Below are 20,779 nucleotides of genomic sequence, written 5' to 3'. Positions count from 1 at the left end.
ACCAAGTAATTTATTGATTAACCACTTAAAGACAGAGGCAATTGTCCACATTCTGAACAATAACAAAAAACCTAGAATATGTGCTGTTTGTTATACTATAATTTAAGTATTTCTCTAACTTAAAGCGGCACGGTCACCCAAACTTACCTTTCTCTAATCGCTTCCTCTTGTTTTCCTCTCCCAGAATCGGTTCTTTTCTTCCTTTTTCAAGTTTTCTTTAAAACATAAGAAAGTAGGCACTACTTTGTCTTATGTATTTTTCTTCCTACGCCTGAATCTCTAACACAAGGAGCAGCTTAAGTCAGCTCCATTTCCCACAATACTCTCCCACCTCCGTATTCTCTCAATGCTTCATTCTCCATTCCCAAACTGACCGAATTTCGTCCTAAGAGAATCTCAAGAGTTTGACCACTCATTTTAAGGCCGGAATTCAGGCATCATTTTCAGTTTGGAATTTCATTTGGAGAATTAAATTGCGATCAGTGTCACAGCTGCATCTGCTAGAAAGCTGAAAATTGGTCTTTCAGATAACTTTACTGATACGAAGTAAAAATTACTTGGTATTAGCAAATAAACTAGATTCAAATCTCACTTCTGAACCCAGCGTCAGGGAGACCTCCAGGATTTGAAGAGTGTTAAGGTCTCCCTGCCTGCCCCCTTCAGCAGGATCGGTGCTGGGCTCTGCCAGGAGCTGCAGCATGAGCATGAGCTCTCGCGGACATCAGTAGGGAGAATCCCTAGAAAGGTGGGATTAGGACTGGTATTACGGGTTAGGTAATGGGTCGAATAAGAGATTGATTATGAGGTAGCAAAAGAGGTCGGATTATGGGGCATGATTGGTGTGTAGAAATAATTGGATGTAAAAAAAGAAATAAAATTTGCTTTTTAACTGGTTTCCCAGAATTTAATATTGTTTTCCCATTTAATTTGCATTATGTACACTTATAGGGTATCAAAATAAAGACATGTTTCTCTTTTTTTAAAACAATAATACACAATATGTATAGATGCATTCAAACAGTGGAAAAATAGTGGTGGAATGAATGTATGGCAAAAACATCAAAAAGCCTTTGGTCACAAACACATTGCATCTCAAAAAAGTCTTGATCCTCAAGGGGTTCAAGTGCCCCCATATTTTTTTTATAAAGAACGAATGAGTTTTCTTTTAATAATTTATATGTTTACCCAACAAAGATGTATTCAGAAAACTAAAGTCTTAAACTCAATGAAAACTGGCTGGGGAAGTGCTGCATACAGAGACGGTCAGTCTGGGGCCAATAAAAATGTCCCCAATTGAAAAAGGGAGCCTCAGGTATTAATTGATACCTGGTACTCCCTGGTGTAAGCAGGGATTTAACTCTGCTCACACTAAAACGTTGGGACATTAATTCCCAGTATAGTTATCTAATTATTGCCTTGCCGAAATGCATCTCTGGGAAATCAGACAAGACATCACCAGACTGTGGCTGAAGTTGGAAGTTCAGCCACATTGATTTAAAGTACAGTGTGCAGCATTCACTTTGAGTGCTGCACATGCCATTGTTGTGACACTTATATTGGCCCCAGTTGACAGAGGGGAGCCCCAGGTACCAAGTAATGATTAAGTTCCTCATTTTCTAGCAGGGAAATGGTCCTGTTCGGTTAAATGGCGCATGACAGAATTATTCCGTCATGGTGATACATCAATGACAGAATGATTCATTTGTGTGTTGTTAAGTGTGGGAAACAGTATATGGGACTTCAAAGTAGAGTTATAGACTAAGAACTCTATTCTCGACAAGAATCTGTAGCTGTACACGTTTGGAAGAATCACCATGAAGATCCAGGATCCACATAAGTGTTATGGGGATAGGTTAGATACCAAACACTTTAATTTGCAGAAAGTTATACATTTCTGCTAGAGATCGCTTTCTACTTCACGAGGATCTGGGCACCATTATTGATATATTATGTGGATATATAGTTACCTCAACAGAATTGGGATACCAGCAAATATACATTTCCACTAGATCCCCATATTGAAAGTTTTAGTTAATTTGTTTTTCAGACTAAATACAGGACTTTTAGTGGCAGGTACTACCATCTAAGGGTGTGCATCGAACTGTGTTATGCTACTATGATATCCCAGACTTGGTGGCTTACAGTTATTATTAGACTTGTGGAATAGTTGTGGCAATTCCGTCCCCTTTTTAAAACATTAACGACTATAAGCAAGGACATACCTTAAAGAGAAAAGTTCAATTTTTACTGTGTACTTGTGTTACATAACCAGGATTTTTGTTATACAAGACTTATTTCACTTTGAGATTTATTTTGTGCTCCTACTATATCATTTAAGATTTTGTATTATTAGTCACATCTTGAATAGGAAGCAGCATGCTGTTAGTTTTAAATGCAAAATAATGATTTAAATATTAGTTATTTAACTGTTTATACCATGTTATTTTATTATTTTTCTCTTGTTAAATAACGGGTTCAGAAGACTTACAAGACAGAATATATATATATATATATATATATATATATATATACACACATACCGGTGTATATATATATATATATACACACACACAGATTTATTTTCACAGATGTAACTGAATTCCGTTCTATTAAACCACTTTTATGCTAATACAAGACCTGTGAGTGCACCCTTTATTCTATTTTTCATATATACACAAACACACACACACACACACTTCCATTTGCAGAAGCAGAAGTTTTATATACAATGTACCATACAACATACACTTTGTAAGACATACATTTTTTTTTCTCCTTCACCCTGCATGTACTGGTGGGAAACATGTCCATAAAAGTAATGGCTTCTGTACCCTACATTCAAAGCATGCAAATAATGACTGCTGGTCTAGACCAGTGGCTCTAACCTTTAATTGCAAAGAACTGAAATTATAAACGATAAAAGTGCTGCTGCTCAGTAAAGTGCTGCCTTGGACTGATTAATATGATGTCTCTGTAGCAACTAGGGTGATCCATTAAAACAGCATGAATTAATAGGAAGTATTATGGATTAGGAAGATAAAATACACATAAACTTATATAAACAGAGAAAAAAAAAAACTCATAGGGCAATAGCATGTATCCACAGGCGTTCCCTTTTTTTTTTAAATATATGTTACACTCACAGACTAGATGAAGCCCATATAGGGCGAATGAAGAGGACACCAAACAATGAAGTAACAGGTCGTAACAGGTGATTTGAAGTCCACGGATTGGACAAGGAGGTTCATATGCAAACGGGAGGGACTTTTAAATACCGCTCAGATAAGTAGATTGAATGCAGTACTTTATTTGTACAGCACTTACATTTAAATTTGCTCCTGAGGAAATCTACAGAAGTAGATGAAATGCGTAGAGTGTATTTTATAACTTTTGTTTTTGCCTGATATTCCTGCTAACAACATTCTGCCCTAAACCTTTGGACTGAGGGGCATTTTAACCTCTTGTATACTGTAAGTGTACCAATAAAGCGTGTGTTTTTTTTACTTTTAATAGTTCTATACTATGTCAATCTATATTTCTTGTATGTGTCTATGGACATTCGATTGATGATGGAGGTGTGAAAATCTAATTTGATAAGCCTGATAAATTCATCTAGTCTGTGAGTGTAACATATATAAAAAAAAAAAGAAAAAAAGGGGGGGGGGGGGCGCCTGTGGATACAAGCTTTTGCCCTATGAGTTTTTTTTTTTTTTTTCTCTGTTTATATACGTTTAGGTGTATCTTATCTTCCTATTTTCTCGAGGATTTAGAGGAATCCTTTGTTACACTATAACAAAAAAGGAAGTAATTTAATTTTTTATTTTGTGTATACACACTGCACCTGGGTGGTCTTTATTTGTTTGTATATCAGTATTATGGATTACTCAACACCTGTGTCAGATCTCCCATACAGTAAAAAGCAATAAAATCTAAAAACTAACCTTCTGCTTGTGATGCAGGAGACCTGGCCCATTTCTTAATACAGTTGAGGTGAAACACATGGTAACAGCTTTGACAACTCCAGACTGGAGCCATGACACGAATAATCTCACAGCAGACCATGCACTCGTACTTCTCAGCTGTCAGCTGTTCTATTAGTGAGCCTGTACAAAAAGAATTACAAACATGAGTGTTTTAACTAAACATTTTATTTGATTTAAGGAAAATAGAGCATAATGGGAGGTTACATCCCAAGCACCACAAACCATAAAATTAATGTTAAAACACAGTGAAAACAAACAAAAACAGTAACCTAAGAAAAATGCAAATTAAGACCATTTGATATGATTGTTCCGTGTAAAAAACATGTAAATTACCTCTGTACATAAAAATAAAAAGCTAAAACTGACCAAGTCAAAGCTTCATAAACAAAAGCCCTATTTCTCGCTCTGTCATTTTGTCAAACTCTAGGTTGCCTGCAAAACAATCCTATACAATAGCTTTATTACATATGTTTAAAAAAACTGTATGTAGGGTTCACAATATGTAAAGAATTGAGATACCTTGCACTCCTTATGTTGAAAGGTTTCAACCCAAATTGAACAAAGGAAGATTAGGCCTTATTTTAAAAGGCTTTACAAATAATTCAGTACTGTTAGAAATTATTCCAATTGTTTTATTTACAGGAAGGTTAGCAAATCTATGCAAGGAAACGGAAAAATCCCCTTTGTTGACAAAACTTATGTGTGCGTAAGCGTTTTTGAACTTATTACAAATACATTTCTGGATTTAAGATTTCCTGGCTACTCCTTTAGATTTTATTGAAGATGATCTGGACGGTTTACAAATCCTTGGTGAGGATAATACCACATACGCCGCATAACTAGAGCAGGTGCAGCTCTAACAATTGTAAGATTATTTTTATTTTACATTGATACATACAGAAATCGCAGTAAATTTTGTGTTTTATAGGACATTTCCACCTTAAAAACCTATCCCAGAGTGGGTTGAATACTGCGCAACGCTGTACATTCTAGAGCCGTCAAGAAGCTCCTTCTATGTGAATGGCCATTTGTCCTCAATTTGTATTCTCTGAATACTACACTCTAAACTCTTTTTTTTTGTTATATAACTTTGTGATTTGGGTCATAATCCTTTTCATGTACTTTGCAGACTTCTACCAAAGACGGAGTTGTTGCTACTCATTACTCCAGTTTCTTGAAAATTGAGTTGATTGATGCTCCACAAGAGATTTGTATAAATTTGCTCACATTCCATTGTTTTATGCAGATATATTTTGGATCAACTAGCACTTTATTTTTATCGTCTGTACTCTGGTGGGGATACAATCTCCTTTAGCTCTCCCCTACTCTTGTGTTTTAGTTTAGTATTGCCTTAGTGAATACAAATACACAAAAATAAGTCTTGCGCCCACACTCCCACTACTCCTGGGCAGCAGCAACGACCATAGTATACACCAGCCCCAATACATACCGCCAAAAAAAAAAAAAAAAAATTACCTGCAAACTTCTCAAATCCCTAGGCATATTTAAATACATGGAGGTTATTTAGTAACTTCAATGGCCATTAGATGCAAGCCCATCTTAGTACGTCACATTGCTAATCAGCCAAAATCCTTGCCAAGCATGTTGAATGGTCTTTCTGGCAGCTGCCAAAACCATTTGAATAAACATATGGTGTCTTGGTGCCGTCAGGGAAAATACCAAAGAAGGACAGCTCCGAGGACAGTGGCACCATGAAGTGTAGTGTACATTAAAGAAAGGTTTCTCTACTTTTCCCCCAAAAAACCTTTTACTCAAGAGCATCTCCAAAAACAAAGCAGATCAGTCCACAGCGCCCCATACATCAGACACTTTGCAGCAATGCATTACTATAGGGAGGGCCCAATGCATGCGTATTAGAGGTACCTCCAGTGAACCTTCTACAAAACCAGTACCTACAAACACCTCCAGGCTCTAGGATATTAAAAGAATCAAACCATTCTTTCACGGATAATCGTGCTGCGGGCTTGCCTAGCTTGACTCCGCCAGACACCCGAGTTTGTATAAAGGCACGACGGTTGATCATATAACCTATGCGCTTTAGAGAATGTATAGGAATAAAATCTATTTGACTCATTCCCTTATTTTTCATGCTTTGATTCTCTTTTTATAGTTTGGTAGTCTTATTTACCAATTATACAGCGGATAGAAAATATATCTCCCAGATTGCTCAAACCCTCCCAACATTTAAGCAGTTACAAAGACAAATGTCACTGATCTTACCTATAATTATGCAACTTCAAGCTGATACCAATGTATGTGACAGTATAGGACGTGCGTTATTTTCTTTAATAATATGCCTATATAATACCTATGTTGCATTGAATAAGCAGCGGATCCTTACATATGATGTGGTGGTAGTCATTCCAATTAAAACCTCAATGAGATATAGCTGCCACTCATTTTAAAGAAGCACTATGGGCACCAAAACAACTTTAGCTTAATGAAGCAGTTTGGGTGTATAGATCTTGCCTCTGTAGTTTTACTGCTCAATTCACTGCCATTTAGGAGTTGTATAAACAAAGTGATTTCATTCCTAAAAGACAGGGAATTGAGCAGTGAGACTGCAGGGCCATGATCTATACACCAAAACTGCTTCATTAGGATAAAGTTGTTCTTCTGACTATAGTGTCCCTTTAACTATTGGTGAGTAGGCACCTAGCTATAGGTCTCAGTTCGAGCGTGTTCCAATATGTTGCAGCTTGTAATATTCTGGTCTTTATTGAGCAATATATTCTTGCAATTCTACTTTATATAGCATTTAGACGTGAATGTGTTACTCTTGATATTGAACTAAACAAAAAGTGCAAATTATCTTATAATGTTGACCATTATTGTTACGTCTTCACAAACATGTCTGCTTATCCAAGCACTACAAAAATAAAGAAAAAAACAAAACAAACGAACAAGCAGCAGAATGGATCTTTCCAGTTATCGGTATGTACTGCTATGCTACAATAAAAATTATACAATTTGGAGTGAGTGAAACCTATGGCGTTGAGAGACAAGAGTGAGCTTGGATTGTGATGGAGTATCATATTGGAGCAAGTCTGCACTGAACAGAAATGTAATGGGAAGCGGGCGGATCTCCCTTTTCCAACATATTGATCAGTCATTGGCATATTGATGCTGACCTAACATGCACAATTCTGCCCTGATGTGTATTTAATTCACTGAAGAAAAAGAATACTGTATGCCAACTATGCAAGTGAATGGAAACTCCCGATTCCATTCTTCTATTTAGGGGATTCAATGATATTTTAGTAAGTATGGGATTCATGTTCCAAAAGTTAGCGCAGAAATAAGGATGGATCTACTTTTTAGTGTCAGTGCACATCACTTGCTACTGATAGAAGAGCAGATACCTAGGAACTACTGCAAGACTTTTATTAATAGGGAAATATTAATTGCAATACAGAATTATTTTTACATAAAAAAAATAAATAAATAAAAAAAGGGTGGACACTCCAAAAAGCTCAGCTCAGCTCAGCGGTTTTCCTTTACAATAGTTTTATGCAATAGGGTGCAATAATAGGGTGGGCAGAATACAACTCAGATTCTCAAGACAGAGGGACAACTCTACAATTAAATTATGCCTTATAGGCATTTGTTTTGGACCTCAACCCAACTGTATTTTACATGAATAACTAATGAATGGACAACCTCAATGCAAAGCTGATAATTCTGCTTTTGTGAGAGCACCAGAACAGATTTGTACCATATCCCGTAACTTAAAATCTGCTCCATTTGCAGGTCTTGGCAAACCTCAGTAGTGAGAAAAGCATTGATTACTACTCAGATGTCATTGGTAAGATAATTTGTAGGCAATGAATCACTTGTTCCAGAGTTCTGCTTAGTAAAAGAATTCACGCTTTTATGCAGTATCTAAAAAAAAAAAACAATGGACAGGCTTCCAGCTTGTTAAAATAAATAAATAGAATTTTAAAAATCAAAGGGGAAAAAATAAATGACACAGTAAGGAAACACATTTAATGACCAATGATTCAACACTTAATACAATCAGCCCCATGCAGATCCTGCCCCAGCATAGAGCACACTGCCTATTCATAATCAGATGCTTTGCAAACACTAAATGAGATCCTAAACACCAGTTCAGGCTCTTTAAACCCTAGATTGTGATGGGCTTTAAAGCACAAAATGCTTAAGGTGTATTGATAACATTTTGGTTTATATTTTTTTTAAATATATTCAATTTCTGATAATAAAATGCATACCTCTCTTCCTGTTTGAAAGGAACAGTCATTAAACAATTATAATATCATGTGTGTCCTTCCGGTCAGACTTGCTGGTTGAACGGACTAATGTATTTGTTGGTTTTGCGATGCAATAACTCATTTAGGCTTTCTCTACATAACCTGTCAATTAAGTCTGTTAGAGTGATTGACTATTGTAACGGAACCGCTGGCACCCCGACCGGGTACCTTCCGCTGACGGATGCTCCTAGTGCTTTCCAAGGACTCCAAGCACTCTGCCTGACACCATAACCACTGCAGACCCCACGAGCTTGGGGTCTCCACCCACTCTGGACCCAAGACCAGGGTCCAGCTTCCAGTAGGTGGACCTCTCCGAATTCCAGAGAGCAGGAACAAGAACAAGCTCTTAGCAGAGCTTAGTGATTATACCCTGGGGAGTATAGTGATTATAGCAATCCCCAGAGTGTAGTTCTCCAATCCCCCAAACATGAGCCGAAACTTCATGAAGGTCCAAGATGATCTGAACTTTTAATGACCACACACTGGCTTTTATGCAAGTCCCCATTCAAGGGGACATCCCACAGGGTGGGACATAGTACAACCAATCATTTACAGGCAAACCGTAAAACACACCCAGCACAAACATACAATCCCTCCCCTCTGCCTGATATAATTACTGAACACAATGGGTTAATGTAATTTATCACAGGCAGTAAAAATACACTTTTTATACATATACATGTAACTTTAAAGATATGCATCATATTCACCTAAAACATACATATTTGGAATCAGCATACTTTAAATATAAACATAACCAAAAATCAGACAAATCCCTAGTACATAAAAAGTTAGACGACAGCAAGCACATTTTCCTGCCCAAAACAGTTCCATAGTTTGGGCTGTGCAGCCGGTTATTTTATCCATTCGAACGGGACTTACCGTATATACTAGAGTATAAGCCGACCCAAATATAAGCCGAGTCCCCTAATTTTACCCCTGGGGAAAAAAAAACTCAAGTATAAGACTAGGGTGGGAAATGCAGCAGCTACTGGTAAATTTCTAAATAAAATTAGATCCTAAAAAAATTATATTAATTGAACATTTATTTACAGTGTGTGTGTATGAGCGCAGTGTGTGTGTGTGTGTGTGTGTATGAATTCAGTGTGTGTGTATGTGTTGCAGAGCCTTGGTGGGGGGTGGGCATTTTTATTATTATTTTAATAATTTTTTTGTTATATTATTTATTTTATTATTATTTTTTAAATATTATTTTATTATTATTTATATTTTTTTTCGTCCCCCCCTCCCTGCTTGCTAGCTGGTCAGGGAAGGGGTCTCTCATTCCCTGGTGGTCCAGTGGATGGGCTGTGTAGGAGGGGGCTGGCAGGAATCTTCTCCTCCGCGCCGGTCCGGTCAGCTCCCCTGTCAAGTCCCACTGTAAGTCTCGCGGTAACCCGTGGCAACGCTCTGACCCCGCGGCTCTAGCGAGACTTACAGTGGGATCTGACCGGACCGGCGCAGAGGAGAAGGGAGCTGACAGAAGCTGCAGGAAAGGTAAGTAAACGCTCTCTGCCAGCCCCTTGTCTGTATTATGGCAATGTAAGTTGCCATAATACAGACATTGACTAGAGTATAAGTCGACTTGTACTCGAGTATATATGGTAGTCTCTGCAGCTGAAAATTCAGTGTAGGAGAAAGTAAGGGTCAGCGGTGTTCATTGAAATGTGTAGCCGATTTTAGTTCCATGGATTTGGCTACACATACCGCTGACCTCGTTGGTTTTTCGAATGGCGGCCACTTCGACTACTTCGGCTGCATCCGAAGTGCCAATTGAAAGCTGCAGAACTGCTCCAATACAATTTAAAGGGGCAGCAAGTCTTTTAAAATCCAATCTGCTAAAATAGTCTTTAACAGGCAATATCTTCCAGGGGCCATAGTCTTAAAGGGGCATTGTTCCCAAAAGTCACAGTATGTCCCCAGATGGTTCTTAAAGGGCCAGCAGCAGCATAATAAAAATCCATTAGCCCAAATAATGTTTGTAAAGTGCCATACAACCCAGGGCCATAGTCATGAGGCAGGAGGCAGGAGGCTGACAATCAGGCTCCTCCAACAGCCAGGGGAAAAAGGCAGCTTGTCACCTAAAAATCCGGTGACAAAAGGCATTTCGTCACAACTATATTTTCTGCCAGCCTCTCACATTATTTTCTCTAGAGTCACATATTTGCAGGACCATGTGCTATCAAACGCAGCATTCGTGAATATTCTTTTTGCTTGCCATCACGCTTGCCTGTTATTACCATGGCAACAGTCTTAGTCTGCCAGTGATGGATAGACAGACATGAAGATTTGCTTTTGGAGAGAGTGAGTGTCAGCACCATGCCATGTTCTCCCACCCCCCACCCCCCACCCCCACCCCCACCCCCTGCTAATTCTACATCTCCCTAATCCATCCTCCCTACAATTAAATGTGAGCAGTAAGGGGAGGAGAGGGAGAAAAATGAATTAGCAAATTGTTATGCAAGTACATGAGATCAACATGTGATGCTAAAAAGGTGAGGTTTAAATAAATGGTTGATTAGGTGTGTGGTTTTGATTTATTTGTATATGAATGAAGAGACCTCTAATTTCTAATTTGCCTTACTTTGTTGCGTTATACCAGTGGTTCCCAAACTTTTTAGGATCAAAGGCGCCCTTAAAATGTCAATATTTTTCCAAGGCACCCCAAGTCAAAATTTCTCAGTTGTATATCTGGCGCTATAGTTTAATGTACAGGGTTGGTGTGTAAAGAGGGGCATGTATATAGTTTTTGTGTTTTAATACAGGGGTGTGTTTCTATGTAAAATGTTTGCGATTGATACAGGGGTGTGTCTGAATGTAATGTTCACTTTTAAATGCGGATGTACATTTGTATGAAGTATTTGTGTTTGAATGCAGGGATGTGTTTGTATGTAATATTTGTGTTCAGATTGCAGGAGTGTGCTTGTATTTTGTGCTGGTGTTTGACTGCATGGATGTATGCACAAACACTACTACATACATACACAGATTTTTATGCACATAACACAGATACATATAAATACACCGACATACATACACACAAAGTCATATAGACACCGACACACACAGTTACACACCAACACATGCACCCTGACACAAAATAACCATGACACAGATATACACAATGACAAATATACACACCCTGACACACAGATGCGTGTGCACACAGACACCGCAGCACACTGACATATATACACACACTCTTACAGACTCATGCGTGCACGCACGCACACACACGTGATTTATTCATCTCCAGCCACCCTCCTGTTACCTTACCTTATGTGTCTAGGAGGGTGGCTTAGAGTCCTGTTGCTGCTTGTGCGAATGAAGGGTCTGGAACTCTTCCTACTCCGCTCCCCTCATGCTGTGGCTGCACTTCTCCCCCCTGCGCTCTCTCCCTGCATGATGCTGGGAGGAAGTGACAGGCTGTCACTTCCTCCGAGCCGGCCGCGATCATAAGGGATCTCGGTACCCGACCGGGCACCTGTTTAACAGTAAGGTTTCCCTGGTACTATAATCATACATTCTGCGGCACCCCTGTATGCCCGCTGCGGCACACAATTTGGGAACCAGTGCATTATACATTTGAATTCCTGGATTTGTTCCTGCACTAGAACAAAACAATGATTTTTGTCAATATACCCAAGCTTTTCACTTAAGATTTTTTTTTTTTAGCCTGTTAAGTCAATGCTGTTAACTATACATGGACCACTTAGTGATGACCATGCCAATTTAAGTGCCTAAATGATGGAAATTAAAGATCCCACATAATAAATTATTAAAAACAAAAATCATTTAACAAGTAACCAATCACTTTGATCAAGTGTCTAACAATCTAAGAATGATGCACATTTTCCTTTGTTCTATTGAAGGTAAATTGCATATTATTTGTTGCTCTTTGAATCCACACTTGACATATAATTTTGCTTCAAAGATTGAAGTTGGTATAATTACTAAACAAAAAGGACAATGGAAAAATAACAATTGGCTCAAAAAGCAAAGCACGGAATGAAAGAAAAAAAAATAGATAATGTTCTTATATGAAAATGTATGCATACTTTCCGTAATTTTCTTTTCCTAGTCATAGGCCATGGCAGCACAACCATGGGTAGTTCCTTTCTATGCCTAATTAGACAAGAACTAATTAAAATAAGCGTATAAGTACCCCCTCCTCCCTCAGTCTTGTTTCCAGCAAAATCCTAGGGCGGGATCTTTGTGCTGCCATGGCCTATGACCAGGAAAAGAAAATTACAGTAAGTAGGTATACAGTTTCATTTTTCCTGGCCATATCCATGGCAGCACAACAATGGGTAATACTCAAGCAAAAAACAAGGGAGGGAATAAAAAAATAAAAAAATAAAAAAAATAAAAAAAAACTCAGACTCAAAATTAAATAATACCAGTGTATTAGCAAATCAAACGTGAAAACACAGGACGTAATCAGACTTATACGTTCTGTAAGATTGAAGGAGGCCATATTTGGGTGGAGAACTGGACCTTGTTCTAGTAGAGAAGGAACCTTCCAGCCAAATCGGGCCTCCCTCAATCTGATGGTGTGGAATTTAAAAGGGAAGGGCTGAAAGACAAAGTTTTTTCCCAATCAGTAATCAACACTGTATTGCAGGCAAGAAAGCGTTCCACTTCTGCCACATATTACAGAGCCTGGGGTGTCTTTTCTATGTGGGCTATGTCTAAACAAATAGAGATTCAGTCAGCATGGTTTTTCTTTGCATAGACTTAGCAGCAGTGGAATCCATGGTCTGCGAGGCCAAAAAGGAGCTTTGATGAATGATGGATACTTTCTCTTGCCTTAGCCTCCTCAGCAGAGGAAAGAGGAGTGGAGTTTGAAGAGCCACCTGCTTTACAATGTATCTCTTCCTATGTCCTGTGGATCGAGATTTTTGGAGAAGAAGTCCTTTACCTTTCCGTTCTTGTTTGTTGCCATTGTCTATTTGTGGATATCCCATTTCTCTGTTATCTTGAATATTTTGTTCGATAGACTCCATTCTCCTCAATCTATTTCCACTCTTCTTAGGAAGTCTGCTATAAAATTCTGTATTCCAGGAAGATGGATGGCTGCTTGATGTACTTGTACCATGTCAATAATGGTCTCAATCCTCATCATACTGCGACTCCTGGTTCCTCCTTGACGGTTGATATAAGCTACCACTGTTGCGTTGTCTGTTCTGATTTTGACCCATTTGTGGAGGAGATGTTGTTGGAAATACTTCAGAGCTTTGAACACTGCCATGAACTCTAGGAGGTTCGAGGAAACTGATGGTGTCCATTTTCCTTGAATTAAATGGTTTTGAAGATGGGCTCCCCATCCCCATTGGTTGGCATCTGTCGTTATAATAGTCCAGTGAATGTTTCCCAGGGGAAATCCTCTGCATAGAAATATCTTGTGTAGCCACCACAACAGGGATTGGTGAACCGGAGGAGGAATGTTGATGGGCTGTTGCAGATTTCCTGATCAGAGTTGGCGAATGAAATTTTTCGGAAACACTCATATTCTTCATTGTGCCCACCTTGTCTGACCTATAGTGGAGGACCCTAAACCTAGTAGACTCATAATTTTTTCTGCTGAGGTTACATTGGATGCCAACATTTCAACATTGGACCATTCATGCCCGATTAAATCCTTAATCGTATCACGTACAGCAAGCATGTCAAACTCGCGGCCCACAAGGACCATCTTTGCAGCCCAGCGAGCCGCGAGTGCATGCTCAGTGTTGTAGCAGAGTAGGCACCTGCTTTCCCCATATTGCAGGAGCCTACTCTGCTAACATTTACCCAGCCGGGGAGGAGGGCCAGCGAGGAAGCTCAGTGTTCTGCTCCTCACTGCTCACTCGCGCGCCAACTTAAGTGAAGCCAGGCGCCGGAATAGGACGACATATTCCGGCACCAGTCATCACTAAACCACGCAAGAGAGCAGTAGGGACCCCAGGGAGATGCCCCCCATCGGCTCCATAAGGTAAGAAGCAATAAGGAAAAGTGTGTCTGTCAGTGAGTATGTGTGTGTCTGTCAGTGAGTGAGTGAGTGAGTGTGTGTGTGTCTGTCAGTGAGTGAGTGTGTGTGTGTGTGTGTCTGTCAGTGAGTGAGTGTGTGTGTGTGTGTCTGTCAGTGAGTGAGTGTGTGTGTGTGTCTGTCAGTGAGTGAGTGTGTGTGTGTGTGTGTCTGTCAGTGAGTGAGTGTGTGAGTGTGTGTCTGTCAGTGAGTGAGTGTGTGAGTGTGTGTCTGTCAGTGAGTGAGTGTGTGAGTGTGTGTCTGTCAGTGAGTGAGTGTGTGAGTGTGTGTCTGTCAGTGAGTGAGTGTGTGAGTGTGTGTCTGTCAGTGAGTGAGTGTGTGAGTGTGTGTCTGTCAGTGAGTGAGTGTGTGAGTGTGTGTCTGTCAGTGAGTGTGTGTGTGTGTGTCTGTCAGTGAGTGTGTGTGTGTGTGTGTCAGTGTGTGTCAGTGAGTGTGTGTGTGTGTCAGTGAGTGTGTGTGTGTGTGTGTGTGTCAGTGAGTGAGTGTGTGTGTGTGTGTGTGTCAGTGAGTGAGTGTGTGTGTGTGTGTGTGTCAGTGAGTGTGTGTGTGTGTGTCAGTGAGTGTGTGTGTGTGTGTGTCAGTGAGTGTGTGTGTGTGTGTGTCAGTGAGTGTGTGTGTGTGTGTGTCAGTGAGTGTGTGTGTGTCAGTGAGTGTGTGTGTGTCAGTGAGTGTGTGTGTGTGTGTCAGTGAGTGTGTGTGTGTGTGTCAGTGAGTGTGTGTGTGTGTGTGTCAGTGAGTGTGTGTGTGTGTGTCAGTGAGTGTGTGTGTGTGTGTGTCAGTGAGTGCGTGTGTCAGTGTCAGTGAGTGTGTGTGTCAGTGTCAGTGAGTGTGTGTGTCAGTGTCAGTGAGTGTGTGTGTCAGTGAGTGTGTGTGTGTGTCAGTGAGTGTGTGTGTGTGTCAGTGAGTGTGTGTGTGTCAGTGAGTATGTGTGTGTCAGTGAGTATGTGTGTGTGTGTGTCAGTGTGTGTGTGTGTGTGTGTGTGTGTCAGTGTGTGTGTGTGAACTTGAACCTTGTTTATGTGGCCGGTGCCACACTTTGAATTTGACATGCTTGATGTATAGGAAACGTGTATCTCTCTCTCTCTCTCTCTCTCTCTATAAACCAGCTAAGTATCTGCTAGAAGTAGAAGGCTCTTCTTTAGAAACTTATTTTAGGCTTAAGGACTCTGGATATCAGATGATCCACTTGGGCTGGTTCCAGAAAATCTTGAGCTTCTTTCTCTGAAATAGAAAATCTCTCTTTGTAGGAGTCTATATCCATGGATTCAGCAGAGAGATTCTTCCTGGGAATAGTCCAAAGGATCAGAATGCCTTGGCCTTTTGCATGCTTTGCCCGCCTCTTTAATACCTTGCGATAATGCCTGTTTAATAAACTGCATATCATCAGGTGCAGGCATATTGGTTCCTGCTGCTGCCGATAAACATTCCTCGCAGAGACGTTTCCCTTCTAAGGGTCTTTTTTCACAGGCTTCGAATCTGTTCCATTTGGTTGTCTTTTAGAAGCAATAGATGCTCTCTTTCCCGTAGAACTATCATGATAGGGTATACATAAATTTCCGCTCTTGTTTGTTTGTTTGTAATTAATAATCATAGAACCGAAAAAATAATGGCTTACCTATGACTCTTTGAGTGTGACCTTTGTTATTGAACAGATACATCTGATTCTGATGAGAATGATCTCTTTCACATTTTTAGCAACTTGAAAATTGCTACAGAATAAAGAATTGAAGTTAATATACCAAGGCAGTATAAAAATTCAATGTAAAAAAAAAAAAAAAAAAGTGAAATATACATTTAAAGGACCACTATAGGCACCCAGACCACTTCAGCTCAATGAAGTGGTCTAGGTGCCAGGTCCATCAAGGATTAACCCTGCCTGCTGTAAACATAGCAGTTTCAGAGAAACTGCTATGTTTACAAGTGGGTTAATCCAGCCTCTAGTGGCAGTCTCATTGACAGCCTCTAGAGACGCTTCCCACTGTGATTTTCACAGTGAGAAGACGCCAGCGTCCATAGGAAAGCATTGAGAATGCTTTCCTATGGACTGGCTGAATGCACGCGCGGCTCTTGCCGCGCATGCGCATTCAGCCGATGACGACAGAAGAGGGAGGAGAGTCCTCAGCCCCGAGGGAGTCCGGCACGGGAGAAAGGTGAGTGTTTAACCCCCTTCCTCCCGGCAGGAGTGGGCACCCTCAGGGCACTATAGTTTTCCTGGCACTATAGTGATCCTTTAAGGTAAGCAACATACCTGAAATCCAGAGAATATCTTTTGAATGAAATACCCTCAAAACCGAAAACTCTGGCTATGTAGGAGATCCATAGGGTAAAGACATTTCGATTTTGCCACGCAACGTCAGCTATGATGTCATTCTGCAGGACAAGACCGCACAAATGCGCATGTGCGAATTGGCCCTATTGCGCATGCCCTACAAACGGCCTTGATGCAACATTCTGGTTTGCGCATGCGCAGTACGGCGGACGCCGAGCAAGATGGTGGCTTCCAAATGCCGGGAGCCATCAAAATTTTATTGTTATGGACAGAAATGCGGCAAAAAGACGCAAAACTGACACACATTACCCCTAGACCACCAGGGAATCATAAAATAAGTTAGGATTTACCTTATTTCTTTGAAGCTTCCATATGCCAATCAGTTCTGTTATAAAATAAAGGAAAGTATACAGGTAGAAGGGAGGGTTATCTGGCACCCACTTTGTATACACACATACATACATACATATGTAAGGCCTTGGCCTGTAGTTGTGGGAGGGGCTTGAATTCCCTTTAAAAGGGCGGCCAATCCTCTCCCACCTTACCGTGGACAGTCTGGCGAATCACCCCTCCCACCGCTCCCTCTATTCATATCACCCTCTAAGGTGGGCCCACTTTTATTACAGGCCTACTGCACTGTCGGTTCCGGCACACCACAACCGAATGGTGTCATTTGAATATGTCTTTTGGTTATAATATGCTGTTACACTATTATAACGGCAAGTGCCCCGACTACAAATAAATATATATATATATATACACACACACACACACACACACACACACACACAGTGAGATGCCAGATAATGTTTTAAAAAGGATAGAATATATAGTGTACAGGATGAAATATTCTTCTTGCCACTTCCTGCTGCTGCTTGGTCACTGCTGGGAATCCATTGTATTGGCAAGTTAACCCCTGGTCACTAAGGGGGAATCTTCAGGGGGTCACCTTTGCACAGGGCCGTGTACTGAAGACTAACTCTGCAATGTAACTCCCTTGGGGCCAAAGGTAAGAACCCTCAGGTAAGCCAAAAAGAAAAATAATAGTCTTAAAATGACTAGATGTCCTGAAGGGATATGACAGGAACAAAAAGACTGAGGGAGGAGGCAGTAGGAGAGGGTACTTATACCCTTATTTTAATTAGTTCCTGTCTAATTAGGGATAGGGAGGAGCTACCCATTGTTGTGCGGCCTTACTTACCGTAATTTGGCGCCAAATGCATGAAATACAGCATTTATCACAGAAATAGATGATATATTCAATGTAAAGTTACCTTAGCTCCAACTCTACCATGTTCAGAGCTTCATGTGTGCTACTCTTCTTTTAGCACCCACCTCCGGTCTGCCCACAGTCTTCTATTATTTGCCACCCTGCAGCAGTTGGCTGAGGCAGAATGGAGGTGAAGGTGGCGAGGGAGCTGTAATCTTCAAGCTCTTCTTGCTCTGCTCCCATGCATACCCAGCAGTGATGCCAGGATACCACGTCACTCCTGCCCCGGCATTACTAAACAGTGTTTTTTGTTTTTTTTTAACTCACCTTTTTTTCCCACGCCATGCTTGACTTGGAGTGGCTGGCCCCGCCTCCATGGCTGAGATAATCAAACTTTATGACCTTATCCAAGCCAATGCTGTCCCAATAATCAAGCATTTTTTTCCCCCATTGGAGGTGTACATCTTAAAGAGATCCTATAGTGCCAGGAAAACAAAGCCGTTTTCCTGGCACTATAGGGTTAATAGGTCCACCCCTCGCTCAGGGCTGAAGTGGTTAAAACCCAGCCACTTACCTGAGTCAGCTGCCTACGCTTCTCCCCCAACGACGTCATTAAACATTGCAGTTCTCTGGAACTGCAATGGTTTACGTTGCAGCACTAAGGGTCACAGCAATCCAGAGTACTTCAATTAACTGAAGTGGTCTGGGTGCCTACAGTGTCCCTTGAGCAGCTTGCAAAACCTGCAGTTCTTGTGTCTTAAAGGAAAACTCCAGTGCCAGGAAAACAATCCGTTTTCCTGGCACTGCAGGTACCCTCTCCCTCCCACCTCCCATCCCAGGTAGCTGAAGGGGTGAAAACCCCTTCAGGTCACTTACCTGAGACCCCGCCGATGTCCCTCGGTAGTGGTTTTGGGTCGGCGTCGCTCACACAGCGTGAGGACATCCATCGACGCTTTAGCAAAGAAAATCTTTGCTATAAATCAGGAAGTGACCTCTAGTGGCTGTCTAGTAGACAGCCACTAGAGGTGGAGTTAACCATGCAATGTAATTATTGCAGTTTATAAAAAATGTTGCAGGGTTAAGAGTAGTGGGAGTTGGCACCCAGACCACTCCAATGGGCAGAAGTGGTCTGGGTGCTTGGAGTGTCCCTTTAAGCCTTTGTAGACCTTCCCCTACTAACCATGCCAGACTTTATGCAGCTGTCCAATGACATAAATTCCAATGCAGGTCAATGAGAAGGCAAGTGCTTTGGTCAACTGCTGCCTCTTGAGTTTAGCTCCACTGAGCTAACCAAACCAGGAAGGAACAGGACCTGTTGACAGCAAGGTGTGACCAGGTGAATTTATAAAAGTGTCAATTTCTATTGAGATCTACACACAAAAAACAAACACACTCTTAACATATTAAGCACTTCAGCAAGCTAAACGGCTATAGGAGTCTTAAGTGTGCCTTTAAGTCCGGGCATTAAAAAGGCTCTAGAGCAAATAACTACTCTCATAGTCTAAGACTTGCATACTGATCTTTTCATTTAAACGGACCACACTTCATAATGTTACCTTGGTTGAATGGTGTTCTAACTAGATTATGCAAGGTCTTCCATGAACTGAGATACTGGTTTGCATCATAACCTCTGGCAGGCCTGACTTTAAGACAAACTGTCAACTCAATTTTAGCAAAACTCCTGACTTTCCATTAATAGACTTCTCAGAGACAGCTCATCAAGAAGAATAGGTGCACCTACCACTTCCATTATATCTGTAAAGTAGAAGTGTCAGAAAATCTACCCAGCTATGTGACAAAGTTAGAAAGGTATTGCCACACCGTTACAAAAGTGCTGATTTCTATTGACATCTGCATGTTTATAATCTCAAAGGAAAAAGAAAAAAAAGAAATAAATGTCAATAAGCTGAATTGCTTTGTGTGTTCCTTTCAAACTGCGAGTGGTGGATGTTTCCCTTTAACATAGGGACTCAAGGCATGATTATGAAATTCATGATTCTTGATGGTGCTGGTGTTGAGCTCATCTACATCGCATGGAACTGTGTATTTGCCAATTCTAATTTGCACAACTTTCTCTTAAAGTACAGAAAGGGTACAGGTGTTACATCCAGTGCTGTGGAGTCGGTAGATATATGTTCCGACTCCTCAGCCTTTTGTACTTCCGACTCCGGGAGGATCCAGGAAGGGGCATTTATTATAAACCATGATTTCCCTAGTAGAATCCTATAGTCATGTTAAAGTTTAACCCCTTAAGGACACATGACGTGTGTGACACGTCATGATTCCCTTTTATTCCAGAAGTTTGGTCCTTAAGGGGTTAAGCTAACAATCAGAGTTTACAAGTTTTTATAGCCTTAGCTGAATGACAGCAGTTTTTCAAATGGTTTACAGCTTCAGTCTTGAACTATTGATCCTCCATTCCCTTCACTTATACAAGTGTCTCTAGTCCTGCAAAAAACATTTACTTAATCCCTTATCAGTGAGAGGCTAGGTTACCCATGGGCGCTGCGTTCCCTGTAACAGCAGAACACAACACTATGGAAAGTATAAGTATTGTCGCTCCTAATTGTGCGTTGTGCCATATAGTGAAGCACATGAAAAGCATGCTTCTTCACGGTCACTTAACGTGTTCGTTTTGCGGTAACGTGAGGCACTGCATGCATTGGTCTTTATTCTTACAGTAGAGAAGTCATTAATTATAACTTTTTGTGAATTGGGACATTTAAACTTGCTTTTTTAAAATCCAATCTAAATTTAGTATGAGTAGGAGTCGGAGTCGGCAAACAATGCACCGACTCCGACTCCAGGTACCCAAAATTTCCTCCGACTCCTCGACTCCGACTCCACAGCCCTGGTTACATCAAAACCAAGAGGAAGCAGTACAGAACTGTAATACACAGACTAACACCAACATAAAACACACACACACACACACGTGCATCCCTCAGCACAAATACATCTTTTAAATCTTACAGTGATATTCACAACCAGACAGGC

At 40.7% G+C, this 20,779-nt stretch overlaps 1 protein-coding gene across 1 annotated transcript in view; it reads right to left on the bottom strand.

Moving 5' to 3' along the window:
• The window catches only part of NFX1 (nuclear transcription factor, X-box binding 1), a 108,251-nt gene that overhangs the window by 83,170 nt on the left and 4,302 nt on the right, over positions 1-20,779 (bottom strand). Inside the window, exon 3 of the mRNA XM_063451868.1 lies at positions 3,942-4,103. Coding sequence (XP_063307938.1) covers positions 3,942-4,103 — 162 coding nt within the window. The remainder of the gene's footprint in view (positions 1-3,941; positions 4,104-20,779) is intronic.

This window comes from Pelobates fuscus, chromosome 4, assembly GCF_036172605.1.
Source record: "Pelobates fuscus isolate aPelFus1 chromosome 4, aPelFus1.pri, whole genome shotgun sequence".
Lineage (NCBI taxonomy): Eukaryota > Metazoa > Chordata > Amphibia > Anura > Pelobatidae > Pelobates > Pelobates fuscus.
Note: the sequence above shows the minus strand (reverse complement) of the source record. Positions and strands in the feature narration are given on the sequence as shown.